Raw genomic sequence first — 27,965 nt, forward strand, 5'->3', positions numbered from 1 at the left:
GCTGTGCCCCAATCTTATCATCTCTGGTTCCTGGGCTGTTCCCCAACTTCTGGCCCCTGGCCCTAGGTGGTTGCCCGCCTCCCACCTCCTCTGCATCCCTGATTTCCCCCATCTAGGCTCCGGATGGCACTGAATGACCTACCTAACCCGTGGCCCTACTCCCTCCACCTCCTCCCGCCACGTCCGCCCGCGCCACCCTGGTCGTTCTCGGGAGGACACCCCCGCGCTTCCCCGCTCCCTCCGCCCGGTCTCCGCGTGACCCCCAGGCCCCGGTCGTGAGCTCACAGTTCCGGATGTCGGAGATGAACACGGCAAGCCCACGCATGCCATCGCCTTTGGATACAGCCGGCATGATGGCGAAGGGCTCGGCTCCAGGCCTGGCCGAACGGGCGCGGGGCTGGCTGGCAGCACCGGGCGGAAAGGACCCCAGACGGCGCCGAGGAGCCGGCCGGGGGAGGGCGGGCTAGCGGCGGGCTGGCTGCAGGCCGACGCCCCGCCTCAGACCCGCCCCTACGAATTGTCATCCGGGAACGTACTCCACTTGTTAGCTGAAAGCCCTGCCGCTCACAATAGAATGCCCGCCCTCCTCTCTCTTTGATTGGCTGAATAGTAAAGATACATGGCGATGATTGGTGCAGTACTGGGCTATTTCCGTTCGGAGCAGGGAGGCAGGGGGCGTTGCCCTAGAGACAGGCGGAGTTCGATGACACACTCTGGAACCGCCCCCTAAACGGCTGAAACCAACGCTAATTGGATGGACCATCAGCTCCGCGCCAGGAGGGAGGGATGTAAGAGTCTGACGGAGGCGGAACTTCAGGAAAAGAAGACCAATGGGTGAGGAAATCGCACTCCGCAAGGCTCTGGCGACTCGCCGGAAGCGTCATACTTCCGCCCTCGAAGGGGCGGTTGTGGGGGGCGGGCAAAAAGGCGACGACCCGTAGAGAAGGAAGGAGAAAGAAGGCCTGTCAGTCAGCTGAGCTGCGATAGGTGGAGCGATGCCTGCAATTCCCTGCTGCAGAGAGGGGCTGGGTGAGGCAGTAGACTGTGAGGTGTCCACTACGCAGGCGCTTCCCTCTTCACAGTCCGTCTCCACGCCTGCGCCTCAGCTTCAGGAGCATGCCTCTTCCCTCTTCCTTCCCTAAAAACAACACCTGGAAATTTGACTTCTCTAGAAATCTATTATCCATGAGAGGAGGGACTGCCAGTCAAGGCTTGTTACCGTAAACACTAAGGTCAAAAGAGATCGAATGGCTTACCCGAGACTACACAACTCAAAAATGGAAAATTGTGGGATTACGATTTTGGTTTTTTAAACATCCTTCATTATAGGTTGCTCTTCTTTCCTCCCTAAATCCCAGTACCCAAGACAATCTGCATATAATGGTCATAAGATCAAAATTGCTTCTCCATCAGTTCTGGAGAACCACCCAGGAAAAAGCCAGTTAAAGCCACAGCTGAGGACTAGGTCAGTTTGTTTGGCCTCCAACTCCCTAGGTTCTTTGGTTCACTGGTTGCAGGGAAGGCAAAGCCCCCAGACCGCCAATGACCGCCAATGCAACAGCTATTGAGAAATTTGGGGCAAAGGGACTTGGAAGGGTCCATGTCTATTGTCCCCATTAACAAAATGGCACCCCAGACAGTCTTTTCTAATTTGACACCCGCAGAATGGGTCTAGAAGGTGTGACCTGGGACCTAGGAAGGGGGCAACACTGAATCCTTGTCAATAGAAGGCAGTTTTCTGGGATTGGGGATTTAGCTCAGTGGTAGAGCACTTGCCTAGCAAGCGCAAAGCCCTGGGTTCGGTCCCCAGCTCCGAAAAAAAGAAAAAAAAAAAAAAAAAAAAAAAAGAAGGCAGTTTTGTGAGTTTGAGGCCAGCCTGGTCTAAGTAGAGAGTTCCAGGATAACCACAACTACATAGAAAGTGTCTGTCAAAAACAGAAAAGGTTAAGGATGTAACTAACCTTTAATCCCCCAGTGAGGGATTGGGGTACATGTGACTTAGAAGTAGAGCCTCTGCCTACAATCTCCCAGTGAGGGGCTGGGGCCTGCTTCAGTGGAAGAATACTTACCTAATACATCCAAAGGCTGGGTTCAGTCCTGAGCACTGAAAAAAAAAAATCACAAAATCAGACGTCTATTTCCTGGAGAGTTTAGAGACATCCATAAAATACGTAAGGATTGGGTTTGGGGATTTAGCTCAGTGGTAGAGCGCTTGCCTAGGAAGCGCAAGGCCCTGGGTTCGATCCCCAGCTCCAAAAAAAAGAACCAAAAAAAAAAAATACATAAGGATACAGATTACCAGTGATGTTTGAATTAATCGTCCATGGAGGGATGTGAAAAGGAGACATAAAATATAGCAAGAATATACACAAAACCTGTCTCTACTTAGCCTAGAAAAACATCTCTTCCCATTCTCTGCTCATGCAGCATGGTATGGACAAGAGGAGTTACTGAGTTCTAGGTAAAAAGAAAGGCCTTTTATTCCAGGTCCCTCACAAGTAGACAGGAACCTCAGTGTTCCCCCACATGTCCAGACTGTTTGTGTGACTGTTGTTCTTAGATTGCTTATTTTCAGACAGAGACACACTATGTACACCAGACTGGACTGTAATCACAGAGAGCCTCTCACCTCTGACTCCATAGTATTAGGATTAATGGTGTATGCTACTATGCCCAGGTCACAGGATTTTGGGTTTTTTTTTTCTTTTTTTTTACGCTTTTTTTTTTTTTTTTTTTTTTGGAGCTGGGGACCGAACCCAGGGCCTTGCGCTTCCTAGGTAAGCGCTCTACCACTGAGCTAAATCCCCAGCCCCTTTTTTCTTTTTTAAAGACTTATTTTAGGAGTTGGGGATTTAGCTCAGTGGTAGAGCGCTTGCCTAGCAAGTGCAAGGCCCTGGGTTCGGTCCCCAGCTCCGAAAAAAAAAGACTTATTTTATGTACATAAGTACACTGAAGTTGTCAGTCACACCAGAAGAGGGCATCAGATCTTATTACAGATGGTTGTGAGCCACCATGTGTTTGCTGGGAATTGAACCCAAGACCTCTGGAGGAACAGTCAGTGCTCTTAACCACCGAGGCACTGTCTCTCCAGCCCTCAAAGGTTTATTTTTGAGTCCAGACCTAAAGTAAAGGCTTTCCTAAATGCAGCAATATTGGGGAGGAACTCAGACTGCCTTCTGCCAAACCCACAGTGTCATCTGTGGGAAACACAGCTTAGTGGAAGCTTTGGAGAAACCAGACCCGTTTTCTTCAACAAAAGGGAAGGAATGATTTCTGGCTACCTGGATGTAGTCAGAAAACCTGGTGATCCTGTATTAGGAGCCACCGCTACCTGAGTCTCCCCAGCATCTTGAGCTGTATCTGTGAGTGGCTAGAATACATCCCTGTGAAAGAGACCCCATGTACCTTGCATCTTCCAAGGTAGGAATCTTATCCTTACGATTATCACAGCTCCTTCCACTAGGGTACAGCTGTCTGGCTAATCTGTAGGTTCTTCTTTCTTATACTCTTCTCCACCACTTTTCTGCCCACAAGATTAGAGAAAAGGATAGAGAGGGAGGGAAAGAGATTCCTAAATAAAGTCAGGGATTGGAGAGGGGGTGTCAAGTTCCTTGGGGCAAATTTGATCTTCACCTCCAGGATATCTAACTTCATCATATTTCTTCTTTGTGCAGGACTGCTTAACCATGACTAACAACAACTACCACCACCAACGACTCAAACCCCCACACCACCACCACCATGACCACCACCACCACCACCACCACCAACCACCCAACCACCCACTCACTACCTCTCAGGACCGTAGCATTTATATACCCTGTGAAAAGTCCCCAGAATTCCATACATCTTGCATTCACAGAAACAGCATGAGACAAATCATAGTCAGCTGCTGTGGACAATCTGAAGCAGCCCCATAATCCACACCTGGGATTAAAACAAAAAATATTCTTATATTTCTGTGTTTTTTAAAGAAATCAAAGTTCCAAAATTCTCACTACATTTCTCCCTTTCTGTTTTAATCTGTGAAATAGGCTATGTGTAACAGGTAACTTTGTAAACAGAGACATTTTGAATTAAATGAGTGCTTTTCAGAGCAGTGGCCAAGGTTTTCAGGAACCCTCTCTCCTGCTTTAGTTCTAGTTTTTGTCGGTTTTGTTGGTATCCACCGCTTTTCAATTCCTGTGGAGATATAAACAAATCTGCATCCTCAAAGCAAAACTTTCCATTCTGCAGTTAACACAAACTTTGGTTTTCCAAATTCTGAAAAGCTCAGCCATCTGCCAGGCTTCATTCCTTTTGGTACCCTGGGTTACTTCCAGCAGGCGATGGAGTTCAGTTATACAAAAAAGACATTTTCTTATCATTTCCTTGGCTTGTTGCTAAGTGATATACATTTTTTTCTTTAAACCTTTTTACTGTTAGCATGGTGGTTTACATACAAATTTGAGCCTCTAATACATTTCCTACTAGTAATTGGTCAATCTCTTCACCTCCTTGTGCTCGGGGCCCTGGCCAGCATTATGAGACTGAATATGAATGATAGGTAATGGATCATTTCTGTTTCTGACTGCCTGCTACAGCTGTATACATAGCAAGGTGAATTCTGAATTATCAAGAATAAACTCAGCATATGCAGAGGAACTCTTTCTGCATAGTAAGAGTAACTATACTAAGAGGCTTCAGAAAACCCAATAATGCCATAAGTTTTTGAACTGAAGTTTTTTTGCATTAGTACAGAATGTAGGTGGCTTCAGGAACTAGTGTTTTTCTTATGATACATGGGAGAATACAATTAGCTCTTTTTATAAAACTGAAAAAGCTTGCTTTTATTATGTTTGCTATAATTTCTCCCAGTAATTGCTACAACTCTTTGCCAATTTTCATTGATTATCCATAATCATGTAATCTTAGAATTAGTATAAGGTACTACAATTTCTGCCAGGTCTGGTCCCAACAATTGACAGTCTTGTTCTACCCTTTATTTTTTTTTTAAGATTTATTTATTTATTATATATAAGTACACTGTAGCTGTCTTCAGACACACCAGAAGAGGGCATCAGATCTCCTTACAGATGGTTGTGAGCCACCATGTGGTTGCTGGGAACTGAACTCAGGACCTCTAGAAGAGCAGTCGGGGTTCTTAACCACTGAGCCATCTCTCCAGCCCTTGTTCTACCCTTTATGATTAAACCAGAAACTTTTTCTGTGTAAATGTTTAATTTTTACTTTGTGTGCTAGGAAAATCCATTCATTAATAAAATCTTCTCTTTGCATAATGAGTCCCTTAGGAAAATGAGTTGAAGATAAAATAACCACATAAACATCTCTGTGGTCTATGTTCTACTAGAATTAACTCTCTCTGCTTCAGCTGCTAAGCATCTTCCTTTAAGTCTGAATCTCCTTGTAACATTTGAAACAAATTACTTAACTCTAGAGTAGTTAATCCAATGATAGGCTGCAGCCAATTGATACCTCGTTAACTTTTTTTTTTCGGAGCTGGGGACCGAACCCAGGGCCTTGCACTTCCTAGGCAAGCGCTCTACCACTGAGCTCAAGCGCTCTACCACTGAGCTAAATCCCCAACTCCGATATGATATATATTTTATAACCCCAATAGTTAATAGACTCTCCCCTCTGTAGCTTTTCAGGAGTAATCTGTAACCCCCAGCAGGGCAGAATTCTTTGCTTCCTTAACTATTTTCTTGAAAGTATCTGCAACATAATCAACCAACAAAATATTATCCATGTAGTGATAAATAATGGATTGAGGGAATTGCCTGCAAGTTATTTCCAGTAGTTGTCGCATAAACTATTGATATCGAGTTGGACCGTGTAACATCCCTTATGGAAGAACTTTCCACTGATATCTTATCTTTTTATAGCTGGAGAATTATGATGGGTAGGTACTGGGAAAGAAACCTTTCTCTATCCTGCACTTGCAGGAAGATAGTAAAAAAAAAAAAACAATTTTTTAAATAAATAGGCCATGACTTAGGTAATAAGGAAGGTAAAGGAATACCAGGCAGTAACGGACCCATTGGTTGGATTACTCTATTCACTGCTTTTCAATCTCTTAACAGTATCCATTTTCATGGTTTCTTTTTTTATAGTAAATGCAGGAGAATGCCATGGGTTGATAGACTCTTCTGTATGTTGAGCCTCTAGCTCCTCTTGTACTAATTGTTCAAGTGCCTATATTTTTCCTTAGTTAAGGACCACTGGTCTAGCCACTCAGGCCTGTCAGTCAACCGTTTTAAGAGTAGAGTCCTGGGGTTGGGGATTTAGCTCAGTGGTAGAGCGCTTGCCTAGCAAGCACAAGGCCCTGGGTTCAGTCCCCAGCAAAAAAAGAGTAGGGTCCTTAGTGCTTTAGCATCACCTCCGTTATAAATTTGGAAACTCAATCTCGGTTATGCCCTGTGTTTGGACAATTGGCACAAGCTTTGCTTTTGATGACATATATCAATACTTTTCTAAGGAGCATCTACCATTTCACCCCTTATTTCATCATAGGCTGTCCCTGGTATTGCAGCAATGTTAATCTAAGCACCTCACTATTGTAAAAGATCCCTTCCCCATAAACTTGTGGATATGTCAGCCACATAAAGTCCTAACTTTTTGATTTGACCTTTCAGTCCCACACATTTAGCCTGCCTCATGCTTTGTTTTACCTCAGATAGCTTTCAAATTCCTAGAAACTGGGTATAAAGACTTTTACACAAAGCTTTATAAAGGGGCTAGAGAGATGGCTCAGTGGTTAAGAGCACAGGTTGTTCTTCCAGAGGTCCTGAGTTCAATTCTCAGCAACCACATGGTGGCTCACAACCATCTGTAGTGAGATCCAATGCCCTCTTCTGGTGTGTCTGAAGACAGCGACAGTGTACTCACATACATGAAGTAAATCTTTTAAAAACAAACTTTTGTGAACGATAGTTACACCAGCTCCCGTGTCCACCAAACCTTCTATTTCAATATCATTTACTTGCAATTTCAATTTTGGCCTCTGATCATTAACTATTGTTTTCCAGAACACACATTTTCTAGGACTTTCAAACCCTTTTGTTCTTCCCACAGGAATAGCTTTGCTTTTGATGTAGGGAAACAATGGCAGCTAAGCAGTCCTATCACCTAGGTTAAGTGCATCCACCCCTCTTTTTACATAGGCACTAATATTGATTTCTCCTTTGAAGTCTTCATCTATAATTCCTGGATGCACAATGCATCCTTGGGAAGTCAATTTACTCCTTCCCAAGACCATCCCTACTATCCCTGCGGACAAAGAGCCACAAACCCCAGTGGTTGTTTTATAACATTGATAACAGTCACCCAGCAACTGGTCTTCTGCTACATTCATTCCCCTCTATTTTACTGTCCAATATTCACAGCTCTTTCCCCCCGACTTTAACCATTGCAACTGCAGACCGGCCTCTAGTACAGCTTTCATCAAACCATTCCAGCCTTACGGAATGATTTATTTTGAGTGGCCCAGTTATTTAGAATTTGTTTCACATAAGGAGAGTGCATCCCATATAAAATCATGACCCCTTTAAGTTGCCTTAGACCTATTATTTCTTTAGGACATCATTACCTTTCTCCACAGCATTCACAGGCAAATGCTACTGAGGAAACAGAAAGTCATCTCTTAACCCCTGGGGTTGGTTTGAGATTAACCCTTTCTCTCTAAATTGGCTGTTTCATCAGCTTGTCCTCCAGCCTTTTCAGCTTCTCTCTGATCCTACGGCCCTTGAACCCAGGTTCTTTTCCTCTTTCCTCCTTGGAGAACTCCCAGTCTCTTGCTCAGTCACTGGGACTGAGCCTTTTTGTTCTCCCTTTTCCCAGTGCTCCTCACCTCTCCAGCACTTCCTCTTCCACCAGCAGTTTTTTCAGGTGCAGCCAATTCTGCAACAACTTCAGAAAAAAGAATGCAAAACTACACCTTTTGTTTTCCCATTTCAGCTATTTTTTTTGTTTCTCAGCCCCCTCCCTTCCCACCTGCAATTTTTCCAGTTGCACAGCCATTCTCCCAACCTTTTAAAGAAGAAAAAGAGAAATGAACAAAACAAACAAAAACAGGATAATCCTCTCTGGGAACAAAGTAGAGGATATCCCAGCAGTAGCAGCCACAATAAACGTTTTGCTGATCTCTTGAAAAAAAAAATCAGGGGCTAGCGAGATGGCTCAGCAGTTAAGAGCACTGACTTCTCTTCCAGAGATTCTGAGTTCAATTCCCAGCAACCACATGGTGGCTCACAGCCATCTGGAATGGGATCCCATGACTTCTTCTGGAGTGTCTGAAGACAGAGACAGTGCACTAACATATATAAAACAAATAATTCTTTTTTTTTTTTTTTGGTTCTTTTTTTTCGGAGCTGGGGACCGAACCCAAAAACAAATAATTCTTTAAAAATATATTTAATACATGTATGTGACCATCCACAGTATGGAGGCCAGAGAATAACTAGTAAGAACTGCTTCTCTTCTTCTACTCTCTAGGTTGTGGTTGGAGTCAAACACAGGTGATCACTCTTGACAGCAAGCACCTGCATACCCACTAAGCCATCTTGATGGCCAGTTTATTTGGAGAAAAGATCTCACTACATAGCCTAGAATGGACTCAAACTCATTGCAATCCTCCTACTACAATTTCCTGAGTAGCTGGGAAGACAGCCCTGTCCTAGCTGTCTTGGAATTTTGAGTCTAGGTCATTTCCCAGGCTTGAGAACCTCTCCAGCTATTTCCTGTAACCCCCCCCATCTGGGAGGTGCACCAGTATGTAGAGTGGTTCCTTTGGATGGTACAGTGTGCTAATATCTTCCAATGGCTGGGACAGGACCTCATGGTGCCTGGCAGGTATAGATAGAAGTTACACAAGTGCCTCTCATTATACTTTGATTGGACAACCCTACTGTTAATCAACAGAGATGAGTCAATGAATCCCTGCAATCAGCATTATAATACTAATTCTGAGGATGACTTTCAGAGACACCCTGACACACACAAGTTTCATGGCCACTAGAGAGATAATCAATTGGTAAGGTGGAGAATGAGACTAAAGATAGTACCATCTTTGCTGGCTCTGCCTCATGCCATCTAGGGACTGACCTTAGAGTGTAGTCTTCTTATACATTTAAGCAGAGTAAAACATTAGGAAGGGGTTTTCACACGACAATTCTCATAATGAAGCTATTGGGATGGCTACACTGCAATTCCCTTGCAAAGTAGCAAAGCATCTGTCAACTTTACAATAAGAATTATTTCTTAGGCCAGGTGGTGTTGGTGCATGTCATTAATCCCAGCACCCCTGAGGCAGAGGCAGAGGCAGAGGCAGGGGCAGAGGCAGGGGCAGGGGCAGGGGCAGGGGCAGGGGCAGGGGCAGGGGCAGGGGCAGGGGCAGGGGCAGGGGCAGAGGCAGAGGCAGAGGCAGAGGCAGAGGCAGAGGCAGAGGCAGAGGCAGAGGCAGAGGCAGAGGCAGAGGCAGAGGCAGAGTTAGAGTTCCAGGTCAGGCAGGGCTACACAGAGAAACCCTGTTTCCAACCCCATCCATGAACTTCCCAAAGAGTAGATTCTGTTGGCTTATAAAGAGACCTCAAGGCTAGGGCCTACCTAGTGTAATGAGGATTTTGCAATTTTGGTTTCTTAAAAAACAAAACCAAAAACCCACAGGATTGTGGGAAGGGGTGACTTGGAGCAGAGCAGTGAGCTGGATATAAAGTGAATAAGTTTTAAAAAAAAGAATTAAAAGAATATGCTTTTGTGGGCTGGAGAGGTGGCTCAGTGATTAAGAGCACTGATTGCTCTTCTAGAGGTCCTGAGTTCAATTCCCAGCAACCACATGGTGGCTCACAACCATCTGTAATGAGATCTGATGCCCTCTTCTACTATGTCTGAAGACAGTGACAGTATATATAAAAAAATCAAACATGCTTTTGTTTTAATCCCAGGTTTGGGACATGGTGCTGCTTCAGACTGTCCCCAGCAGCTGATTATGATTTGCCTTGTGCTGTAGCAGGGGAGTGATTTTGCCAGCTGCAGATATTTTTTTTCCATTGCATGATGTCTGGAATTCTGGGGTGGGGATTGGGGGCTAGAGTGTGTATCAATGCTAGGTCCCTGAGAGGCAAAGTGAGTTGTTGGTTGGCTGTTGGTGGTCATGGTTTGTTAAGTTGTTGTGTACATAGAAGAAACAACAAGAAGAAAGAGTTAGATATCCTGAAGGCAAAAATCAAACTTGCCCCTAAGGAATACCCCTAATCAGCAGGAAATAGTCTAACGATATTGTTACCTCTTTCCTACCCTTTATTCAGAGATCTCTTTCCTTTCCCTCTTCTCTAGTGTTAGGTGGTTGAAAGAATAGAAAAGGGGTGGGAAGGGGAGAAGAAAGAAGAACCCACAAAGTAGCAAAAGATAGCTGAGTGGCAGCCAGACCTGAGGCTAGGCAGAATGGGACACTTGATTTCAAAGAAGGAAACAGCACAGGAGGAAGGACTGGATATTCCTTTATTTTATGAGTATACTGTATAAAGATTATTTATTTCATTTATATGAGCACACAGGCATATCTCTGTGAATCTGAGACCAACCAGGACTACACAGTGAGAGTGTCTTAAAAACCAAGCAAACTGCCTGGAGAGATGTTTCCATTGTTAAGAGCACTGACTACCTTTCCAGAGAACTGGGGTTTGATTCCAGCACCCACACAGCAGCTAACACCTATCTGCAACTCCAATCCCAGGGAGCTGACACCTTCCTCTGGCCTCACCAGGCACTTGGCACACATGCTATCAACAGATGTACATGCAGGAAAAACACCCATGCATAAAAATAATTAAATTAAAAGCTACATATCACGAGGACCATCTATACATTTTATTTAATCCTGCATACTCAAATACCATCTCAAAAACTGTTCCATGACCTTCAGGTTGGCCTCAAACTCTAATGTAGCTGAGGATGGCTCTAAACTCATGGTCTTCCTGCCTCCATCTTCCCAGACTGGTCCCAGACTTGCTGTGTGGCCAGAACCAACCTTAAACTCTTGATCTTCCTGATTGGCGTAAGATACCAATATTCATCTGTGTTTACATGTTTACATGGGTGTACATGCATGTGTGTGGGCATGTGTAGAGGTCAGAATACATTCCTCAGTCACTGTCCACCTCTTCAGGGTTTTGTTGTTGTTGTTTGGTTGTTTGTTTGGTTTTTGTTTTGTTTTTGTTTTTGTTTTTGAGATGGAGTCTCTCGTGACCTGAAGCTCCCTGATTTGGCCAGTAAACCCCAGGGATCTGCCTGTCTGTACCTTTCTAGTGCTGGAAATTCAAACATCACAATGTGTAGCTTTTCTTTTTGAGATGTGGGTCCAGGGGGGATTGAGATGTCAGGCTTGGTGGCAAGCACCTTTACACACTGAGCAATCTCCCAGCCCTAGATACTCATTCTCTCCCCCACTCTTACATTATCTGTTTTTGTTATTTGTTTATTGGGTTTTCTGGTTTTTTTTTTTAATTTTTTTTAAATTTTTATTTATTTGAGTACACACTAGCTGTCTTCAGATACACCAGAAGAGGGCAGACCATTACAGATGGTTGTGAGCCACCATGTGGTTGCTGGGAATTGAACTCAGGTCCTCTGGAAGAGCAGTCAGTGCTCTTAACCACTGAGCCATGTCTCCAGCCCGTTTTCTGGGTTTTTGAGACAGGATTATACTCTGTGTAGCTCTGGCTATCCTGGAACTCACTCTTCCAACTCACTCCACAGACCAGGCTGACCTTGAACTGGGAGATCTACCTGCTTCTGTCTCTGAGGGATTAAAGGCATGCACCACCATCACCCAGCAAATTTTCTTTGAGATTTCATTATTTTTGTTTCACATATATATATGAGTATTTTGCTTGCACATCTGTCTGTACACCACCTTGTGTGCTTGATGCTCTCAGGGGCCAGAGGAGGTCACCAGGGTCCCAATACTCTGTGATTGGAGTTATAGATGTTTAGCAGCAGCAAGTACTCCTAAGACACTGACCCAATGCTACAGCACCCTGGATTCTTTTCTTTTCGTTTAAAGATATCTTATGTATATGAGTACACTGTCACTGTCTTCAAACACACCAGAAGAGGGGGGTCAGATCCCATTACAGATGGTTGTGAGCCACCATGTGGTTGCTGGGAATTGAATTCAGGACCTCTGGAAAACCAATCAGTTTTTTTGTTTGTTTGTTTTTTCTCCATCTTTATTAAATTGGTTACTTCTTAATTACATTTCTTTTTTTTTTTTAAAGATTTATTTATTTATTATATATAAGTACACTGTAGCTGTCTTCAGACACACCAGAAGAGGGCATCGGATCTCTTTACAGATGGTTGTGAGCCACCATGTGGTTGCTGGGAATTGAACTCATGACCTCTGGAAGAGCAGTCGGGTGCTCTTAACCGCTGAGCCATCTCTCCAGCCCCTTAATTACATTTCAATTGTTATTACCTTTCCCCGTTTCCATGCAAACATCCCCCAACCCCTTCCCCTCCCCTTCTATATGGGTGTTCCCCTCCCCATCCTCCCCCTATTACCGCCCTCCTCCCAACAATCACATTCACTGGGGGTTCAGTCTTGGCAGGACCAACTACCTATGTGGTCAGAGTCCAGGGTCAGTCCATGTATAGACTTTAGGTAGTGGCTTAGTCCCTGGAAGCTCTGGTTGCTTGGCATTGTTGTTCATATGGGGTCTCAAGCCCCTTCAAGCTCTTCCAGTTCTTTCTCTGATTCCTTCAACGGGGGTCCTGTTCTCAGTTCAGTGGTTTGCTGCTGGCATTCGCCTCTGTGTTTGCTGTATTCTGGCTGTGTCTCTCAGGAGAGATCTACATCCGGCTCCTGTCAGCCTGCACTTCTTTGCTTCATCCATCTTATCTAGTTTGGTGGCTGTATATGTATGGACCACATGTGGGGCAGGCTCTGAATGGGTGTTCCTTCTGCCTCTGTTTTAATCTTTGCCTCCCTATTCCCTCCCAAGGGTATTCTTGTTCCCCTTTTAAAGAAGGAGTGAAGCATCCGCATTTTGGTCATCCTTATTGAGTTTCATGTGTTCTGTGCATCTAGGTTAAATTGAGCATTTGGGCTAATATCCACTTATCAATGAGTGCATACCATGTGTGTTTTTCTGTGATTGAGTTACCTCACTCAGGATGATATTTTCCAGTTCCATCCATTTGCCTATGAATTTCATAAAGTCATTGTTTTTCATAGCTGAGTAGTATTCCATTGTGTAGATGTACCACATTTTCTGTATCAACAATCAGTGTTCTTAACTGCTAAGCCATCCTTCCAGCCCCCTGGATTCTTTTTTTTTTTTTTTTTTTTTTTTTGCGCACCTTTAATCCAGCACTCAGGACAGTCAGGGCTACACACTTGAAAAGCCAAGGGCTGGAGAGATGGCTCAGTGGTTAAGAGCACCCGACTACTCTTCCAGAGGTCCTGAGTTCAATTCCCAGCAACCACATGGTGGCTCACAACCATCTGTAAAGAGATCCGATGCCCTCTTCTGGTGTATCTGAACACAGCTACAGTGTACTTATATATAATAAATGAATAAATCTTTAAAAAGAAAGAAAGAAAGAAAAGCAAAAAAAAAAAAAAAAAAGGGGGGGGGGGGCGCGCTGGAGAACCAAAAAAGGCCCAGTCCACTGTGTGCTCTAGGCTGGATCGAGGGAGCTGTACAATCAAAGCCAGGGCTGGAAGAGTCCACTGAGGTCTACAGGGGAGAGCCGAGCCAGGATCTGTTCTCTCCCATACCCCTCTCTGTGACCCAGTGGTTAGGCCCTTTGTGACCCAGGCCAGGAGCTAGAGACCCTGAGCACCAGGGGGGGGCGGGCAGAGTAGATGGTGAGTCTCCCCCTGGGAGCAGGCCCCCCCGCGCCATGGCAAGCGTGGTGGTGAAGACAATCTGGCAATCCAAAGAGATCCACGAAGCGGGGGACCCACCTGCGGGGGTGGAGAGCCGCGCCCAGCTGGTCCCCGAAGCTCCCGGGGGGGTGACCAGCCCTGCCAAGGGGATAACAAAGAAAAAGAAGGCCGTGTCCTTCCATGGGTGGGTTTCCTGCACCCTGTTGATGATAAGTCTAGTGCCCAGCAAAGCACGGATGCTGAGGGCAAAGAGGGACGAGGAAGAGGACATTACAGAGGCCGTAGGGGAAGAAGGTAGTGGGTTGAGGGGAGAGTCGGGAAAAGAGATGAAGGAAGCGAGCATGGGTCGGGGGCGGGGCTGAAAGACAGCAGGGAAATGGTAGATTGAAGAAATCAAGGAAGCAGGAGGTCAATGGCATCAGAGGTGCAGGTGCTGTGTTGTTGAGAGCATAAGGCCCACCCTCTGGACCCCCCACCTCCATGTCCCCACTGTCTCCTGGATCATCTGCAGGGTGGAGCCCCGGATGTCCCACGAGCCGATGCACTGGTGCCTGAACCTCAAGCGGTCCTCAGCCTGCACCAACGTGTCCTTGCTCAACCTGGCTGCCATGGAGCCCGACTCCTCCGGTACAGACTCGACCACAGAGGACAGTGGTCCACTGGCACTGCCAGGGCCACCTGCTTCCCCTACAACACCCTGGGCTCCAGAGGACCCTGACATCACAGAACTACTGGTGAGCAGATGATATGAGGGTGGTGGGCCACGGTCTACTCGATGGAGGTCCAATCTAGTTTAGGAGCAGTTACAGTCACTGCAACCTGAAGACAGGCTTTAATAACCATATCAGGAAATGTCTCCTGGGAGTAGGGGTACAGCTCAGCAGTTGAGCATTTGGCTAGCAAGTGCTCTGGGTTTCATTCTGAACAACGCAAGAGAGAATACACTGGCCCCATTGAGTCACACAAACCTTGTCATTTATTTACTCTTTAGACGGGGTCTCACTTCTTAGTCCAGTCTGGCCTTGAATTTGCAGGCCTCCTGCCTCAGCCTTCCAAGTAGCTGGGATGGATGAGAGGCCTGAATCCATACACCCAGCTTTTGATAACTATTCCCTTGAAAGCCTGAGATGTCAGGGGTAGGGAAGAGACAACTCCACACTGTCACCTCAGCTGCTCGAAGCATTATCTTTGCTGTTGACTTTGTTTTGGGGAGAAGATCTTATTATGTAACTCTGGCTGGTCTGCAACTCTATATGTTGACCAGACAGGCCTGGAACTCACAGAAATCCTCCTGCCTCTCGCTAGAATTAAAGACATGTACCACCACACCCAGACTGAGGTATTTTCTTGGTCTCCCAGGGGCCTGACTCAGGCCAAACTGAGGTTTGAGGCTTCTGTGTAGAAAACAAAACAAAACAAAACAAAAAAACAAAACAGAACAGAACTAGTGGGTTTATGTGGCAGAGCCAGAGGTTTCATTAGAAACATTTAATATAGACTTTAATTATGCCAGTTAGGAGGAGGGGTGCTCAAAGGGAAAACAAGATCCACTCAAGTGTGAGTATTGCCTTACCAAGGGAGAATCCCAATGAAATGTTCCAGCATCAGCCATACAGTCCATTCTGGGGTCTCTCAGGTTATATCTCTGAAGGTTGCTAAGAAAGGTTTTTTTTTCTGACTTCTGAATTGGCTCTATGCATTTGTGGAGATCAGAGGATAGCTTGTACCAGTAGATTCTTTCCTTCCATGATGTGGAACCCAAGGTCAGAACTCTGTCTTGAGGCAAGGTGTTTCACCCTTTACCTGCTGAGTCAGCTTTTCTGCCCGCCCCCTCCTGGTTTTTTAAGACAGGAGTTCTCCGTGTAGCCTTGGCTGTCTTATAACTCATTCTGTAGATCAGTTGACCTTGAACTCACAGAAATTGTATGCCTCTGCCTCTCAAGTGCTGGGTTTAAAGGCATGCACCACCACCAACCTGTGTGTGTGTGTGTGTGTGTGTTGCCCAGGGAGACCAGAAGAGGGTGTCAGATCCTCCTGAAACTGGAGATACAGATGATTTTGAGTTGCTAAGTGGATTCTGGGAACCAAACCTCGTCTTCTGCAAAATCAGCCAATGCTCTTAGCCACTAGGCCTTTTCTTTTTCTTTTTTTTTTTTTTAAAGTTACATTTATGTTTCTGTGTGAGGTGGGGCACATGTTATGCTATACACAAATGAGACCAGAGGGCAACTTAGTGAAGCTCCCCTTCATTGAATGGGTCTGGGATCAAACTCAGGTCATATTCAACCAGTAGGTCATCTCATCACCTCAGATCTGCTTTCTGTGGCTTCTGCCTTACTGAACAGGTCTATCTTGAGCTATCTAAGGTTCACAAGCCTCAGCCTATCTTGCCTGGAGATGGGGCACAAGAAGGCCTGAGCTGGGAAATTGGGAGGTCATCTTGTGAAGGTGACCAGGACAGGATGATGTCATTGTTTGAGATGTTAAACACTGCATACAGGTCAGTGTGATGATTCAGTGGGTGCTTCCAAGCCTGACAACCTGCGTTCAGTCCTAGAAGCCCACATGTTAGAGAGAACCAGCTCCTGCGAGGTGTCCTCTGACCTCCTCACACAGGCCCTGGCATCTAAGTGCTGAGACGTTAAATAAATGAGGGAAATATATAAATGACAGCCATAGTGTCTCAAACCCTGAATCCCAGCATTTGGAAGGCAAAACCAGGCTGCAACTTGGAGGCCAGCCTTGGCTACATCTTAAGGAAATAAATCTAAAGCAGAATCTGCTAGAGATTCAATCGTAGTCTGTGAGTCTTGGAGAGCAGAGAACATGTCCCACTGTGAGAAACAATTTAATGAAGACATAGGCCGTAGGAAATAGCAGATTCCAAGACAGAAAGCTAGGCCCATCTCCAGAGGCTATCCTTAGAAGGAAGGGGAAGTCTATTCATTCGTGCCTGAGCCTGGGTGTGGCAGCCAGCCCACAGCCCCAAATACTGTCAGCAGGAATAGTTATTTCTGTCAGTATTGAGCCTCATTTCTCTGTTGATGAAGCTCTGGAGGCCCAGAGAGATTAAGTAGCACAAGCAAGGTCACAGAGCAGCTTAGGGAGTCATACAGAGGGTTGGGGTGATAATCTGCACTGTTGGGGACAGTAAAAGACACTGGACACCCTGAAGAAGAGTTGTCAATGTGGCTTTGCAGAAAAGAGAACACAGGCTGAATCTTGAAGCTGAAATAATGTATTCTCCTTGTAGAAAACCAGGGAAAGGTGTTGCAACCACCAGGAGCAGCATGTGCAAAGCCACAGGGACTGAAAAGAGTCTGGGAAGGAAGGGACAGGGCTGTGGTATATGGAAAAGATGGGGCTGGAGGGAGAACAGGACACTGCCCACACAGGCTGCAAAGCATGGGTATTGTCCCAAGGGGCCATAGGGAGTCCTTGTGGATTCAGTAGGGAAAGGAGAAGCAATCCATTTGCTGCTATCCTCTTGTGTGCTATATTGGGTGATGTCACCTCCCCCTATCAGAGCATCTGTAAGGGAGTTGGTATATTGACCCAGTTTAAAGATGAAGAGAAAATTAACCAGGTTATAGAAGGCAGAGTCATTCCCAAGGTCAAAAGGCTATGGAGTGTTTGTTAAGACCCAGAGGCTAAATTAGAAGGCTGCTGGGTTTAGTACCAAAAAAAACTCCTTTCTTCCCCGAGACTTCCCTGCAGTATGTGCAGGGGAGAGGAGGCAGAAGCAGTGGGGCTAGTACTGGATAGGAAACCAGGCACGGGATAGACTCAGACCTCCCTCCTCCCCCACCCCAGTGCCTTCCAGTGGTTCTCATGTGAGCCTAGAGCCTGATGCCTCCCTGAAGAGCTATGAACATGTCCTCCAAGGACTGATGACCTCCAAACAGCTCTGGGCTGTGGGATTTTCAGGCTTTAAGGATGAAAGCTTCGTGAGCATGTGTGGGCCTCAAGCATCTTACTGCAGCTTCCTCCTCTCTGACAAGGAACTTGTGATCACATTAGGGGGCTGCAGAGAGCAGAGGGAAAGAGACAGAGTCTCGAAGTGAGGGGGGGGAGAGGAGAGGAGAGGAGAGAGAGAGAGAGAGAGAGAGAGAGAGAGAGAGAGAGAGAATATGATAGAGAGAGAGATAGAAGGGCAGAGACCAAGACCCAGAAGGACACAGACAGCAGAGCCCCAGAGGACCATGGTGACCGGTCACCGTCGGTGTCCACTCCTAGTTTCTCTGGAGACAGAAATGCTGTGCGGAGACTGTGGTGCTCTTGGGTGGTCACGAGATGAATGACAGCAGTCACCATCAGTGTTGCCTGTGAAGGCCACACTGACACACTTATCCCATTCTGTGGTGGCTCCTTAGTCCCTCCTGGACACACTATGCCATCTTCATTATTTTACTCTGGGGTAGAGATCTCATTATAGAGCTGGCCTGGAATGCACAGTCCTCTTTGCTCAGTGTCTAAGCGCTGGGGCCACAGGCATGCACCACCATTGCCAACTCTTGCTGTGTTGTGTCCCTTGATTTTTTTTTTTCAGACAGAGCCTCATGCATCCTAGGTTGGCTTCAAACTCTCTTTGTAGCCAAGGATGACCTTGAACTCCTAATCACACTGCCTCCACCTTGAGAGCGCAGGTGTGCACCACCACGCCAGGTCTGTACAAGACTGGGAATGGAACCCAGCCCTTTGTGTGTGTCCGGCGAGCACTCCCAACTGGGCTACAGCCCTCAGAGTCACTCTGTATTGGAGGACTGCCTTGAACTTCTTCTGATCATCCTGCATCCACCGCCATGCTTACATGGGTCACTAGGTTTATCAATCGAGATATTGATCACCCTGTGGCTATAGATCCAGCCATATGGCCATCCCTTACTATCATAGCTATGTAGCCTTATCTCCCACTTTCAGGGAAGGATAACAGAGAGGCTCCAGGCAGGATCATGCTTCAGGGACTGTAGAGCACAGTGGTAGCTCATGGCAGAACACGGCTTCCTCACCTGTGTGTAACTCTTCAGCTGCCTGCCTTCTCCTCTCTCCTCCAAGGACCCCAAGTACCCCTTCCCATAATTTGAATCAGTCATCTTGTGATGGTGGCTACCAGTCACAGCTATATTGCACAGGAAGGAAAACTGAGGTACACCCGGCTGTGATGCTCTCCCCAAAGTCATCCGGGGAAGTAAAATGAGCTGGCCCAGAGTAAATGTTCTAAGTCTCCCAAAGAGCTCCCTACGGCAGACTCCTGAGTCTCCGGTTCAGAAAGTCATTTGCATACGATCTAATGCTTTTGAAAGTTGTCCTGATACTTCACGCAGACCATCGGGGAATGGCTAAGTTGGAAGGTGTGGCACAGGGCCATGACAGGGTACAGTCAACATTTCTGCCAGAGCGGGTTAATATTTTGTCCCTGGCCATAGTCCTCAGATGGGGTGAGAATATGGTTGGCATTTCATCCAGGACTTAACCTTTGGGTGGGATGAGGTTGCGGTAGAAATCACATCCATGGATATGGGGTGCGATTGCTTCTGTGAGGACCGTAGGCCTCTAGTGAGAGGTCCATGCAGTCGCTATTACGATTAAGGCTATACATGTCTGATGGGATCAGTGTGCAGTCAACGCTTTGGCCAGGGCTGAATTCTTCTGATGGCTTGGCTAGGGTTGGAAGATGCCCCAAGACATTGCCCTGGTAGGTGACTCAACTCCTTTCTGGCTTCTGAGTGGAGACCTAGGCTTTCGGCCATAGAGGCTGCTTCTCCTTACACAGATGCTCACGACCTGGGAGCCAGCATTCCTCAGAACATTCCTCAACCTCCCAGACAACAGATGTGTGTCTCCATACCTGGCCCACCGCACCCATAAATTCTCACAGCTCGGCAGTAGTGCTGTGTGCACTCAGAAGGCAGAGGCAGGCAGATCTGAGTTCAAGGCCAGTCTGTTTACAGAGCAAGTTCCAGGGCAGCCAGGGCTACACAAAGAAACTGTCTTAACACCACCACCCCCTAAAAAAAGGTCTGGAGGCCCTGGAGCTCAATATGTAGACCTGCCTTAAAGGTGTGTCACATGCCTAGCCACTGACAGACCTTAAAACAATGTCTTCATTACAAAAGAAAATATGTTTCTTTCATTTTACAGTCAAAGAAACTTGTTATCATCGTAGTTTTGGTTTGGTTCTTTTTTTTTTTTATTTTAAGATTTATTTTTAAAGTATACAGTGTTCTACCTGTATGTCTTCATGCCAGAAGAGGGCACCAGATCTCTTTATAAATGGTTATGAGCCATGTCATAGATGGGAATTGAACTCAAGCCCTCTGGAAGGGCTCTGCTGCTGCTCTTAACTTTTGAGCCATCTCTCCAGCCCTTGTTTTTGTTTTTAAAGAGAGGGTAGAGTCTCTATGCCACAGCTACTTAGACAGATCTCATGGTCTCTATCTGATGATCCAAGATGATTGTCACTTTATACTTCAGAGAGTGGGAGGACAGGAAAGGAGGAGGGATTTTGTGGGTACACATTTGCATCTGGAACCCACGGTCTTGTGCATGCAGGCAAGTACTCTGTCGTTGAGTCACACCCCAGCCCCTCACTGGGGGATTCCAAGGAGTGGCTTTACCATTGAGCCATACCCTCACCTCCAACGGGGAAAATCTAGGCATTTTCTTGAAACTGTCTTCCCCTCTTACTTGTCCCAGCGCACTGTGAGGAATATTAGTCTACTTCTGGCTTTACAAAACAAGGGACTAAATTCGAGGATGCCACCTTTTGCCCAAAGCCACAAACCCATCTAGAACAAAACCAAACTGAAAACACAGCCTGCTACCTCTAGAATTTTCTTGGTGTTGAACTCTCCCGTTTTTCACCAGAGTGGGGTCAACAGTGGATTGGTACGTGCCAAAGACTCCATCACCAGCTTGAAGGAAAAGACCACGCGGGTTAATCAGCATGTTCAGACACTGCAGGTAGGCTACTGGAGGATCCCTATACCCTTGCCTGTGGCCTCTTCCTCCAGAACTAAGTTCCTGGCTTGTAGCCACCTTTCTCCATTGCGCATGCTCAACCCTCAGGAGGCTAAGACGCTGCTCCCCGTATAAACTTTAACCCTGCCTCCCTTCCATGGTCAAGAGCGAGTGCTCTGTGCTGAGTGAGAATCTGGAAAGAAGGCGGCAGGAGGCAGAAGAGTTGGAGGGGTACTGCAGTCAATTGAAGGTGAGCCGCTGTGGAAGGAACCGGTTGGGGAGAAAGGGATGAGAGAAGCAGAGACCACAGAGGGCTTGGGATGTGGCTCAGTTGGTAGAATGCTTGCCTAGCATGCAAAAAACCTCGGGTTCAGTCGTAGTGTGGCATTAAGCCTGAGTTGGGTAGAATACACGTCTGATTTCAGAACTTGAAAGTTCAAGATTCTTTTCAGATATATAACGAGTTGGAAGCGGGGTACATGAGACCCTCTCATGGCTACCAAAAAAAGTCACTCTCTTCTGGCTTTCATGGCCACTGCACGCATTATTGCACATACACTTAAATACATATACACAGGCAAAACACCATACATATACGAATTTTTTTTCAAGACAGGGTTTCTCTGTGTAACCCTGGCTGTCCTGAAACTAACTCTCTAGACCAGGCTGGTCTCAAACTCAGAGATCCACCTGAGTCTGCCTCCCGAGTGCTGGGATTAAAGGCATCCGCTGCCATGGCTGCCGCTGCCACCGCCACCATCATAAGACATTTTCTTTTCTTTTTTTTTTTTTTAAGATTTTATTTATTTCATGTATGTGAGCACACTGTAGCTGTCTTCAGACACACCAGGAGAGGGCATCAGATCCCACTGGATCCCAGATGGTTGTAAGCCACCATCTGGTTGCTGGGAATTGAACTCAGGACCTCTGGAAGAGCAGTCAGTGCTCTTAACCACTGAGCCATCTCTCCAGCCCATAAGACATTTTCAAAAAAATTTTTTTTTAATTTTAAAATTTAAAACAAAAGGAGCACAGGAGAAGGGGGATGATCAACGGGGTAGTGCAGTACAGGCTTGGCTAGGAAGGAAGCTTGGTTGGGAAGTGGATGAGTCCTACATAGGGCAGATGCTATGCAAAAAACGAGGCTGAAGGTGGGGGGCAGAACCGGAATGGGAAGGTAGGGCCCCCGCCCTGATGTTCTGACCCAGGAGAACTGCCGCAAGGTGACCCGTTCAGTGGAAGACGCTGAAATCAAAACCAATGTCCTGAAGCAGAACTCTGCCTTGTTGGAGGTACGAGGGTATGGAGGGGGGTCCCAAGCTAGTGAGAAATTTGGGTGGAGTCTCGGGCTGGGGGTTGGAGGAGCTATGGTGGACAAGGACAGGGGTGTAAAGGCTGCAGATGTTCCAGTGAACTGAGCTGGGTTTGGGACCTGGCTGTAGGGGTTGGATATCAAAAGGGGGAGGGCCCAGGGGAGGAGCCAAATAGGGCTTGCTGGGTGTGACCAGGGTGTGAGCCTGGGGAAGCTTAGTTTGTCAAGGGTGTAGCCTGAAACGACTGGGTAGGCCGGGTCTAGAATGAAGACTTGTTAGCTCACTTTCCAACAAAACTTGGAGAAAACTTGTTGCGATCCCTAAGAGGCAGGGACTGAGGCAGACAGGACAGGAGACGAGAGTGGTAGGTTGCCTGCAGCAGTAGAAACAGCTAGCAGAGTTTAGAGTAAATGTTATCTCCCCTCCTAAAGACAAGCAGGAGTTCAGTTAGACTTCAAGTGTACTTCCCAACTATCCTCTCTCTACACTACTTTGCAGTCTCGGGGATCCCTGGAGTGCAGTTAGCTGCGGGTGGTAAGTTGCCGATCACCTTGACTCATTGTCCTCCCTTGCCCAGGAGAAGCTAAGATACCTCCAGCAGCAACTGCAGGATGAGACGCCCCGGAGACAGGAGGCCGAGTTGCAGGAGCTGGAGCAAAAACTAGAGGCTGGCCTCTCCCGGCATGGCCTAGGCCCTACTACTCCCATTCAGGGCTGCTCCGGTCCTCCTGGTAGCCCGGAGGAACCCCCGCGGCCGCGAGGCCTGCCCTCCAATGGCTGGGGCATGGCAATCCGCGCAGGGGAGGGACCCTCGCTGAGCGAGCAGGAGTTGCAGAAGGTCTCCAGCGGCCTAGAGGAGCTGAGGTGGGCGGGGACTGGAGGAGGTGGGTGGATCAGGACCCAGGTGGAGCAAAGGGCGGGAGTTGGGAGGAGCTTCGAGGCTGGGTGGGCGGGACAGAGTGTATCCTAGTCGGGTTGTAGTGGGTGAGAATTGGAAAAGCTTGATGTGGGAGGGGTTTAAGGGGGCTAAGCGATTGGGCACAGAAGCCCACTAGATGAGGATTGTGTGATAGCATAGGTGGTACCGGGCTAATCCAATACACCAAGAAAAGGAAAATGAAAAACAAAAACAAACAAACAAAAAAAAGGGGGGGGTTGGGGATTTAGCTCAGTGTAGAGCGCTTGCCTAGCAAGCGGAAGGCCCTGGGTTCGGTCCCCAGCTCCTCCGGAAAAAAAAAAAAGGAAAATGGTGGGAGGCGGGGGAGTGGTGCTTGCCTTTAATCCCTTAATCGCAGCACTGAGAGACAGAGTTCAATGCCAGCCTGGTCTACATAGAGAGTATCAGCACATCCTGGACTACAATAGACAAGACTGTGTTTTTTGTTTTTTGGGTTTTTTTTGTTTTTTGTTTTTGAGACAGGGTTTCTCTGTGCAGCCCTGGATGTCCTGGAACTCACTCTGTAGATCAAGCTAGCCCTCAAACTCACAGAGCTCTGCCTGCCTCTGCCCCCCAAGTTCTAGGATCAAAGGTGTGCACCACCACCACCCGGCAACAGACCTTGTCTTTAAAACAAAACAAAAAGGAAAGAAAAGGGGTGCTGGAGAGATGGCTCAGCGGTTAAGAGCACTGACTGTTCTTCCAGAGGTCCTGAGTTCAAATCCCAGCAACCACATGGTGGCTTACAACCATTTGTAATGAGATCCGATACCCTCATCTGCTGTGTCTGAAGGCAGCGACTGTGTACTCATATAATAAATAAATCTTTAAAAAAAAGAAAAAGAAAGAAAAGAAAAATAATTCGGTGATCTATTTGGGGCTAGGTCAACAGGGGCGTAGTCAAATCTATACCCAACCCTTTCTTCCCTTCTGATCCTCGCAGGAGGGAGGTGTCCTCGCTGGCAGCTCGGTGGCATCAGGAGGAGGGGGCGGTGCAGGAGGCCCTAAGGTTGCTGGGAGGCCTGGGCGGCCGTCTGGATGGCTTTCTGGGCCAATGGGAGCGGGCGCAGCGGGAACAAGCACAGTCCGCACGGGGTTTGCAGGAGCTGCGAGGACGAGCAGATGAGCTGTGCACTATGTAAGGGTTCAGCCGGTGCTGGAGGGCGCGCGGGGTCCTTGGGAGAGAGGAAGCAACCAACCGGAGGGTGGATCCTTGAGGAAGGAGGCTTGAGCTGGGGGCTAAGTGACCTAGATTCCCCAGTGAGAGGCTGGTGGTGTGGCTCAAACTGAGCCCCTCCCTCACCCCTGCTCCGGATTAAGGGCTTGGCTTTGAAGTTGAGATCCACCAGTAAGGAATGAGTGTGGTTCAGCAGTAGCGCATTTGACTAGCAGAAGCCCTGGCTTCTATCCTCATCAGAGCCAGGCCCCTCAGGTATATAGGTTTGAAAGGTGGACTTTCGGGTGCTGGAATAGTCCTGGCTATTCCAAGTTAGCCACATTGGTTGCTCTCCTACCTCAGGGTGGAGAGGTCAGCAGTGTCTGTCGCTTCACTGAGGAGCGAACTGGAGGCACTGGGCCCAGTAAAACCGATTCTGGAGGAGCTGGGACGGCAACTTCAAAACTCCCGAAGGGGACCTGACCATGTCTTGAACTTGGATCGTCCTGCCCAAGGTCCCTGTCCTCGATGTGCCAGGTATGGGGAGGGGTAACAACTGCACCACATTTAGGATTGATCACATTTAGGATTGATCGACAGTGTCATTGTGAGAGATAGGCTCCCGTGGGCTGCAGAACGAGTGCCATGTTGCATTGTGGGATTATCTTCTCTACCCTTCCCACATGGTAAAAATTGGCTTCTTGTAGAGGGCAAAGATTAGATGCACTGGTATTTGAGACTTGGTGCGTTTCCAGCACACTGTGGGAGGGCTGGGTCCTCTGTGACATAATACCAGGGGCACAGAGGGGTAGCTCAGTTAGGAAAGTGTTTGCCTTGCAAGCAGACAGGAGATCCCTGTACTGGTCAGTCTAGTGACTCTAGGAACTCCAGATCCTGTACTATAAAATTAGACTCTGCCTTAAAAAGTAAGGTAGAAGGCTGGAGAGTAGCCGGAGGAGTCGAGCACCAACTGCTTTCCCAGAGGTGCTGAGTTCAATGGTGGTTCACAAATATCTGTAATTGTAGTCCTGTGGGATCCAATGACCTCTTCTGGTATGCAGGCCTACAAAACAACCATATACATAAGCAAATAAATCTGAAAACGAAAACAAAAACAAAAATAGTAGGGCTGGACATGCTTGAGCACGCCTCTAATTGACCACCGCCTGTAATTCCAGTTCCAGGAGATCCAATGCCTTCTTTTGGCCTCAGTCGGCACCTGTACACAGGTGCCATTCCTTCACAGGTACACAAAGATAAACTAAATCTTAATAGAAAAGCAGAAGCCTGGAGAGATGGCTCAGGTGGTTAAGAGCCCACACTGCACTTTCAGAGTCCTAGTACCCACATCAGGTGACTCAGTCATTTATCACTCCAGAGCTGGGGGAGTCCAATCCTACTGTGCTCTGCAGGCATGTGCACATACACACACACACACACACACACACACACACACACGTATGCATAGATGAAAAAATAGGCTGGAGAGGTGGCTCAGAGATTAAGAGCACTGGCTCTTAATCTTCCAGAGGTCCTGAGTAAGCCACCACAGAGCGGTTCAATAATGAGATCTGCTGCCCTCTTCTGGCCTGCAGGCATACATGCAGGCAGAACACTATTCTTAATAAGTAAACCTTAAAAATAAGTTGGAGTCAATTGAGCAAGACATTATCAACCTTTGATCTCCACACACATATACACACACGCAAAGTGAGACCTGGACGTGTTGTGGAAAGAGCCGGAAGTGGGTTTCCAGTACCACATAGGGTTAGGTTTGACTTATGCCACGGCTAATGCCTGTTAGGGTGTTTAATGAGGTGTCTAAAGAAACAGGGCCAGGCCTGGCTTGTTCACATCTTTAATTCCAGCAGTCGGGAGGCAGAGGCAGGACATCTCTGTGACTTCCACTTCAGACTGGTCTACATGAGTTCCAGGACAGCTAGGGCTATGTAGAGAGACCCTGTCTCAAAAAACAAAAAGTAGGGGCTGGGGATTTAGCTCAGTGGTAGAGCGCTTACCTAGGAAGCACAAGGCCCTGGGTTCGGTCCCCAGCTCCGAAAAAAAGAACCAAAAAAAACACAAAAAAACAAAAAACAAAAAAACAAAAAGTAAAACAGCCAGATGGAGCCTAGTCCAGGGCCTCATCCACCTGGCGCCCATTCTTTACAGCCAGGGGCAGCAGTTATCCACGGAGTCCCTACAGCAGCTGCTGGAACGTGCGCTGACCCCACTGGTGGACGAAGTGAAGCAGAAGGGTCTGGCTCCTGCCTGCCCCAGTTGCCAGAGGCTACACAAGAAGATTCTGGTACCAGGGACCATGGGTTGCCATGACCCATGTTACTTTTGTGTTTTGCAGGGTTTGGGGAACCTATGGCAGGAAGGGGAGGCCAGCATGGGAACAGCAGGCTTTGCCTGTGTGCAGCCAAGACAGAGCTTGGGTTATAGCTCAGTCACTCTGCACCCTGGAGTGACACTTTATCCTGGGTCTGGGATATCACGGGACATGGGGGGCAGAGTCTATTCTATAGCTCATGGAACATGGGCCTGATTTTCTGTAGCCCTTCAGGGAGGTGACTGGACTCAGAGGGACCCTTAATGCTAGACTGGGGTACCACATAAACCACAGTCCTATAGTTATTAGAACGTAAGGACCGATGCATTGTGGGACACGGAGAGCCAGTGGCCTGTGCAGTGATGGGATTGAGCAGCCCAGGAATGGGAGGTCAAGGCTTGGTGCACTGGGGAATATGGAGGTTAGTGCATGATAGGATTTTGGCCTCAGGGATGATGGGATATGAACTGTAGTGAGCTGCAGCCCCACTAGTACATATGAGAGCCTGGTAAACTGTGGGAATTAGAACATTGTAACACTAGGCACCATTCTTGTGACCGATGCTGGCATCACAGATGCAGGTCTTCTTGAGAATTATGGGATGTGGAAGGGCACCACAGGATGCTGGGATACACACAATATAGGAAAATTCACAGGCACCAGGGGACAGTATTTGAGGTGTGATTCAGCTTGCAGGGACACAGGCCAGAGCATTAGGGACACTCACAGGCTTCTTGCCAGATGGAGTTGGGGAGACGAGTGAATTGTGAAATTCCCCGGGGCTAATTCCCAAACTCAAGGCCTGATGGGTTACTTTGGGTGGTATGCGGGCTCCGTGGGACCCTGCCCCTTGCCCTCCGCGACCCAGCTCCCCCTCCACCCCCAGCCCAGTCCAGTAAGCCCAGCGGCGCCTACACTCCTCTCCCCAGGAGCTGGAGCGCCAGGCCTTGGCCAAACACGTCAGGGCAGAGGCCCTGAGCTCCACCCTTCGGCTGGCCCAAGACGAAGCCGTTCGGGCCAAGAACCTACTGCTGACGGACAAGATGAAGCCGGAGTGAGGACGGAGGCAGAGGGCATGGGAGGAGGGTGAGGTCTCTGGATGGGGCCTGGCTCCTCCTCCTGCCTCTCACCCACCCTACCCCCGGCTGGGCCCCCCACAGTACTGATCCCCACTTGGTCATCATTGCAGGGAGAAGGTGGCCACTTTGGACTATATGCATTTGAAGATGTGTTCCCTCCACGACCAACTCAGCCACCTGCCACTTGAGGGGTCCACAGGGGCAATGGGGGGAGGAAGCACTGGAGGGGCTCCCCCTAAACGTGGGGGTCCAGGCTCTGAACAATAAATGGCCTCTCATGCTGGCATGAATTCTGAC

At 47.6% G+C, this 27,965-nt stretch overlaps 2 protein-coding genes and 1 non-coding gene across 32 annotated transcripts in view; 2 read left to right on the forward strand and 1 right to left on the reverse strand.

The window, feature by feature from the left end:
* The window catches only part of Ap2a1 (adaptor related protein complex 2 subunit alpha 1), a 29,909-nt gene extending 29,414 nt beyond the window's left edge, over positions 1–495 (reverse strand). For 5 of the 7 annotated variants that reach the window (XR_015623832.1, XR_015623829.1, XM_087555908.1 and 2 more), the window contains exon 1: positions 286–495. Coding sequence is in view for 5 of the 7 variants with exons in the window: in XM_087555908.1 (XP_087412034.1) it covers positions 286–352 (67 nt within the window). In the remaining 2 variants the exon portion in view is untranslated. The remainder of the gene's footprint in view (positions 1–285) is intronic. The other 2 variants (NM_001395093.1, NM_001395092.1) reach the window with 1 other exon arrangement.
* On the forward strand, positions 284–27,958 carry Tsks (testis-specific serine kinase substrate). Of its 24 annotated transcripts, none has more exons than XM_087654957.1 (11): positions 284–834; positions 14,403–14,625; positions 20,759–20,854; positions 21,018–21,101; positions 22,033–22,143; positions 22,742–23,028; positions 24,045–24,239; positions 24,621–24,794; positions 26,427–26,562; positions 27,476–27,675; positions 27,779–27,958. In XM_087654957.1, the coding sequence occupies exons 1-11, from the start codon at positions 755–757 to the stop codon at positions 27,933–27,935; spliced, it is 1,743 nt and encodes a 580-aa protein (XP_087511083.1). In that variant the 5' UTR covers positions 284–754; the 3' UTR covers positions 27,936–27,958. The 24 variants fall into 24 exon arrangements, with proteins under 24 accessions (XP_087511083.1, XP_087511111.1, XP_087511085.1 ...); XM_087654985.1 differs by having other exon boundaries at positions 27,519–27,675; XM_087654959.1 differs by having other exon boundaries at positions 22,063–22,143.
* On the forward strand, positions 2,184–2,258 carry Trnap-agg45 (transfer RNA proline (anticodon AGG) 45). Its single transcript has one exon. It is a non-coding gene; the product is annotated as a tRNA-Pro (tRNA).
* Positions 27,959–27,965: the final 7 nt, after the last annotated feature.

The sequence above is a fragment of the Rattus norvegicus genome, chromosome 1 (genome assembly GCF_021556685.1).
Source record: "Rattus norvegicus strain SHRSP/BbbUtx chromosome 1, alternate assembly SHRSP_T2T, whole genome shotgun sequence".
Classification (NCBI taxonomy): Eukaryota; Metazoa; Chordata; class Mammalia; order Rodentia; family Muridae; genus Rattus; species Rattus norvegicus.

What these genes read in the sequence shown, in the direction of transcription:
- Tsks (NM_001437444.1), top strand. Translation starts at nt 13,906, where the DNA reads ATGGCAAGCGTGGTGGTGAAGACAATCTGGCAATCCAAAGAGATCCAC. An exon ending in AAGGCCGTGTCCTTCCATGG is followed by an intron (nt 14,076 to 14,402) that starts GTGGGTTTCCTG and finishes GATCATCTGCAG; the next exon opens with GGTGGAGCCCCGGATGTCCC. An exon ending in GGTACTGCAGTCAATTGAAG is followed by an intron (nt 21,102 to 22,032) that starts GTGAGCCGCTGT and finishes ATGGGAAGGTAG; the next exon opens with GGCCCCCGCCCTGATGTTCT.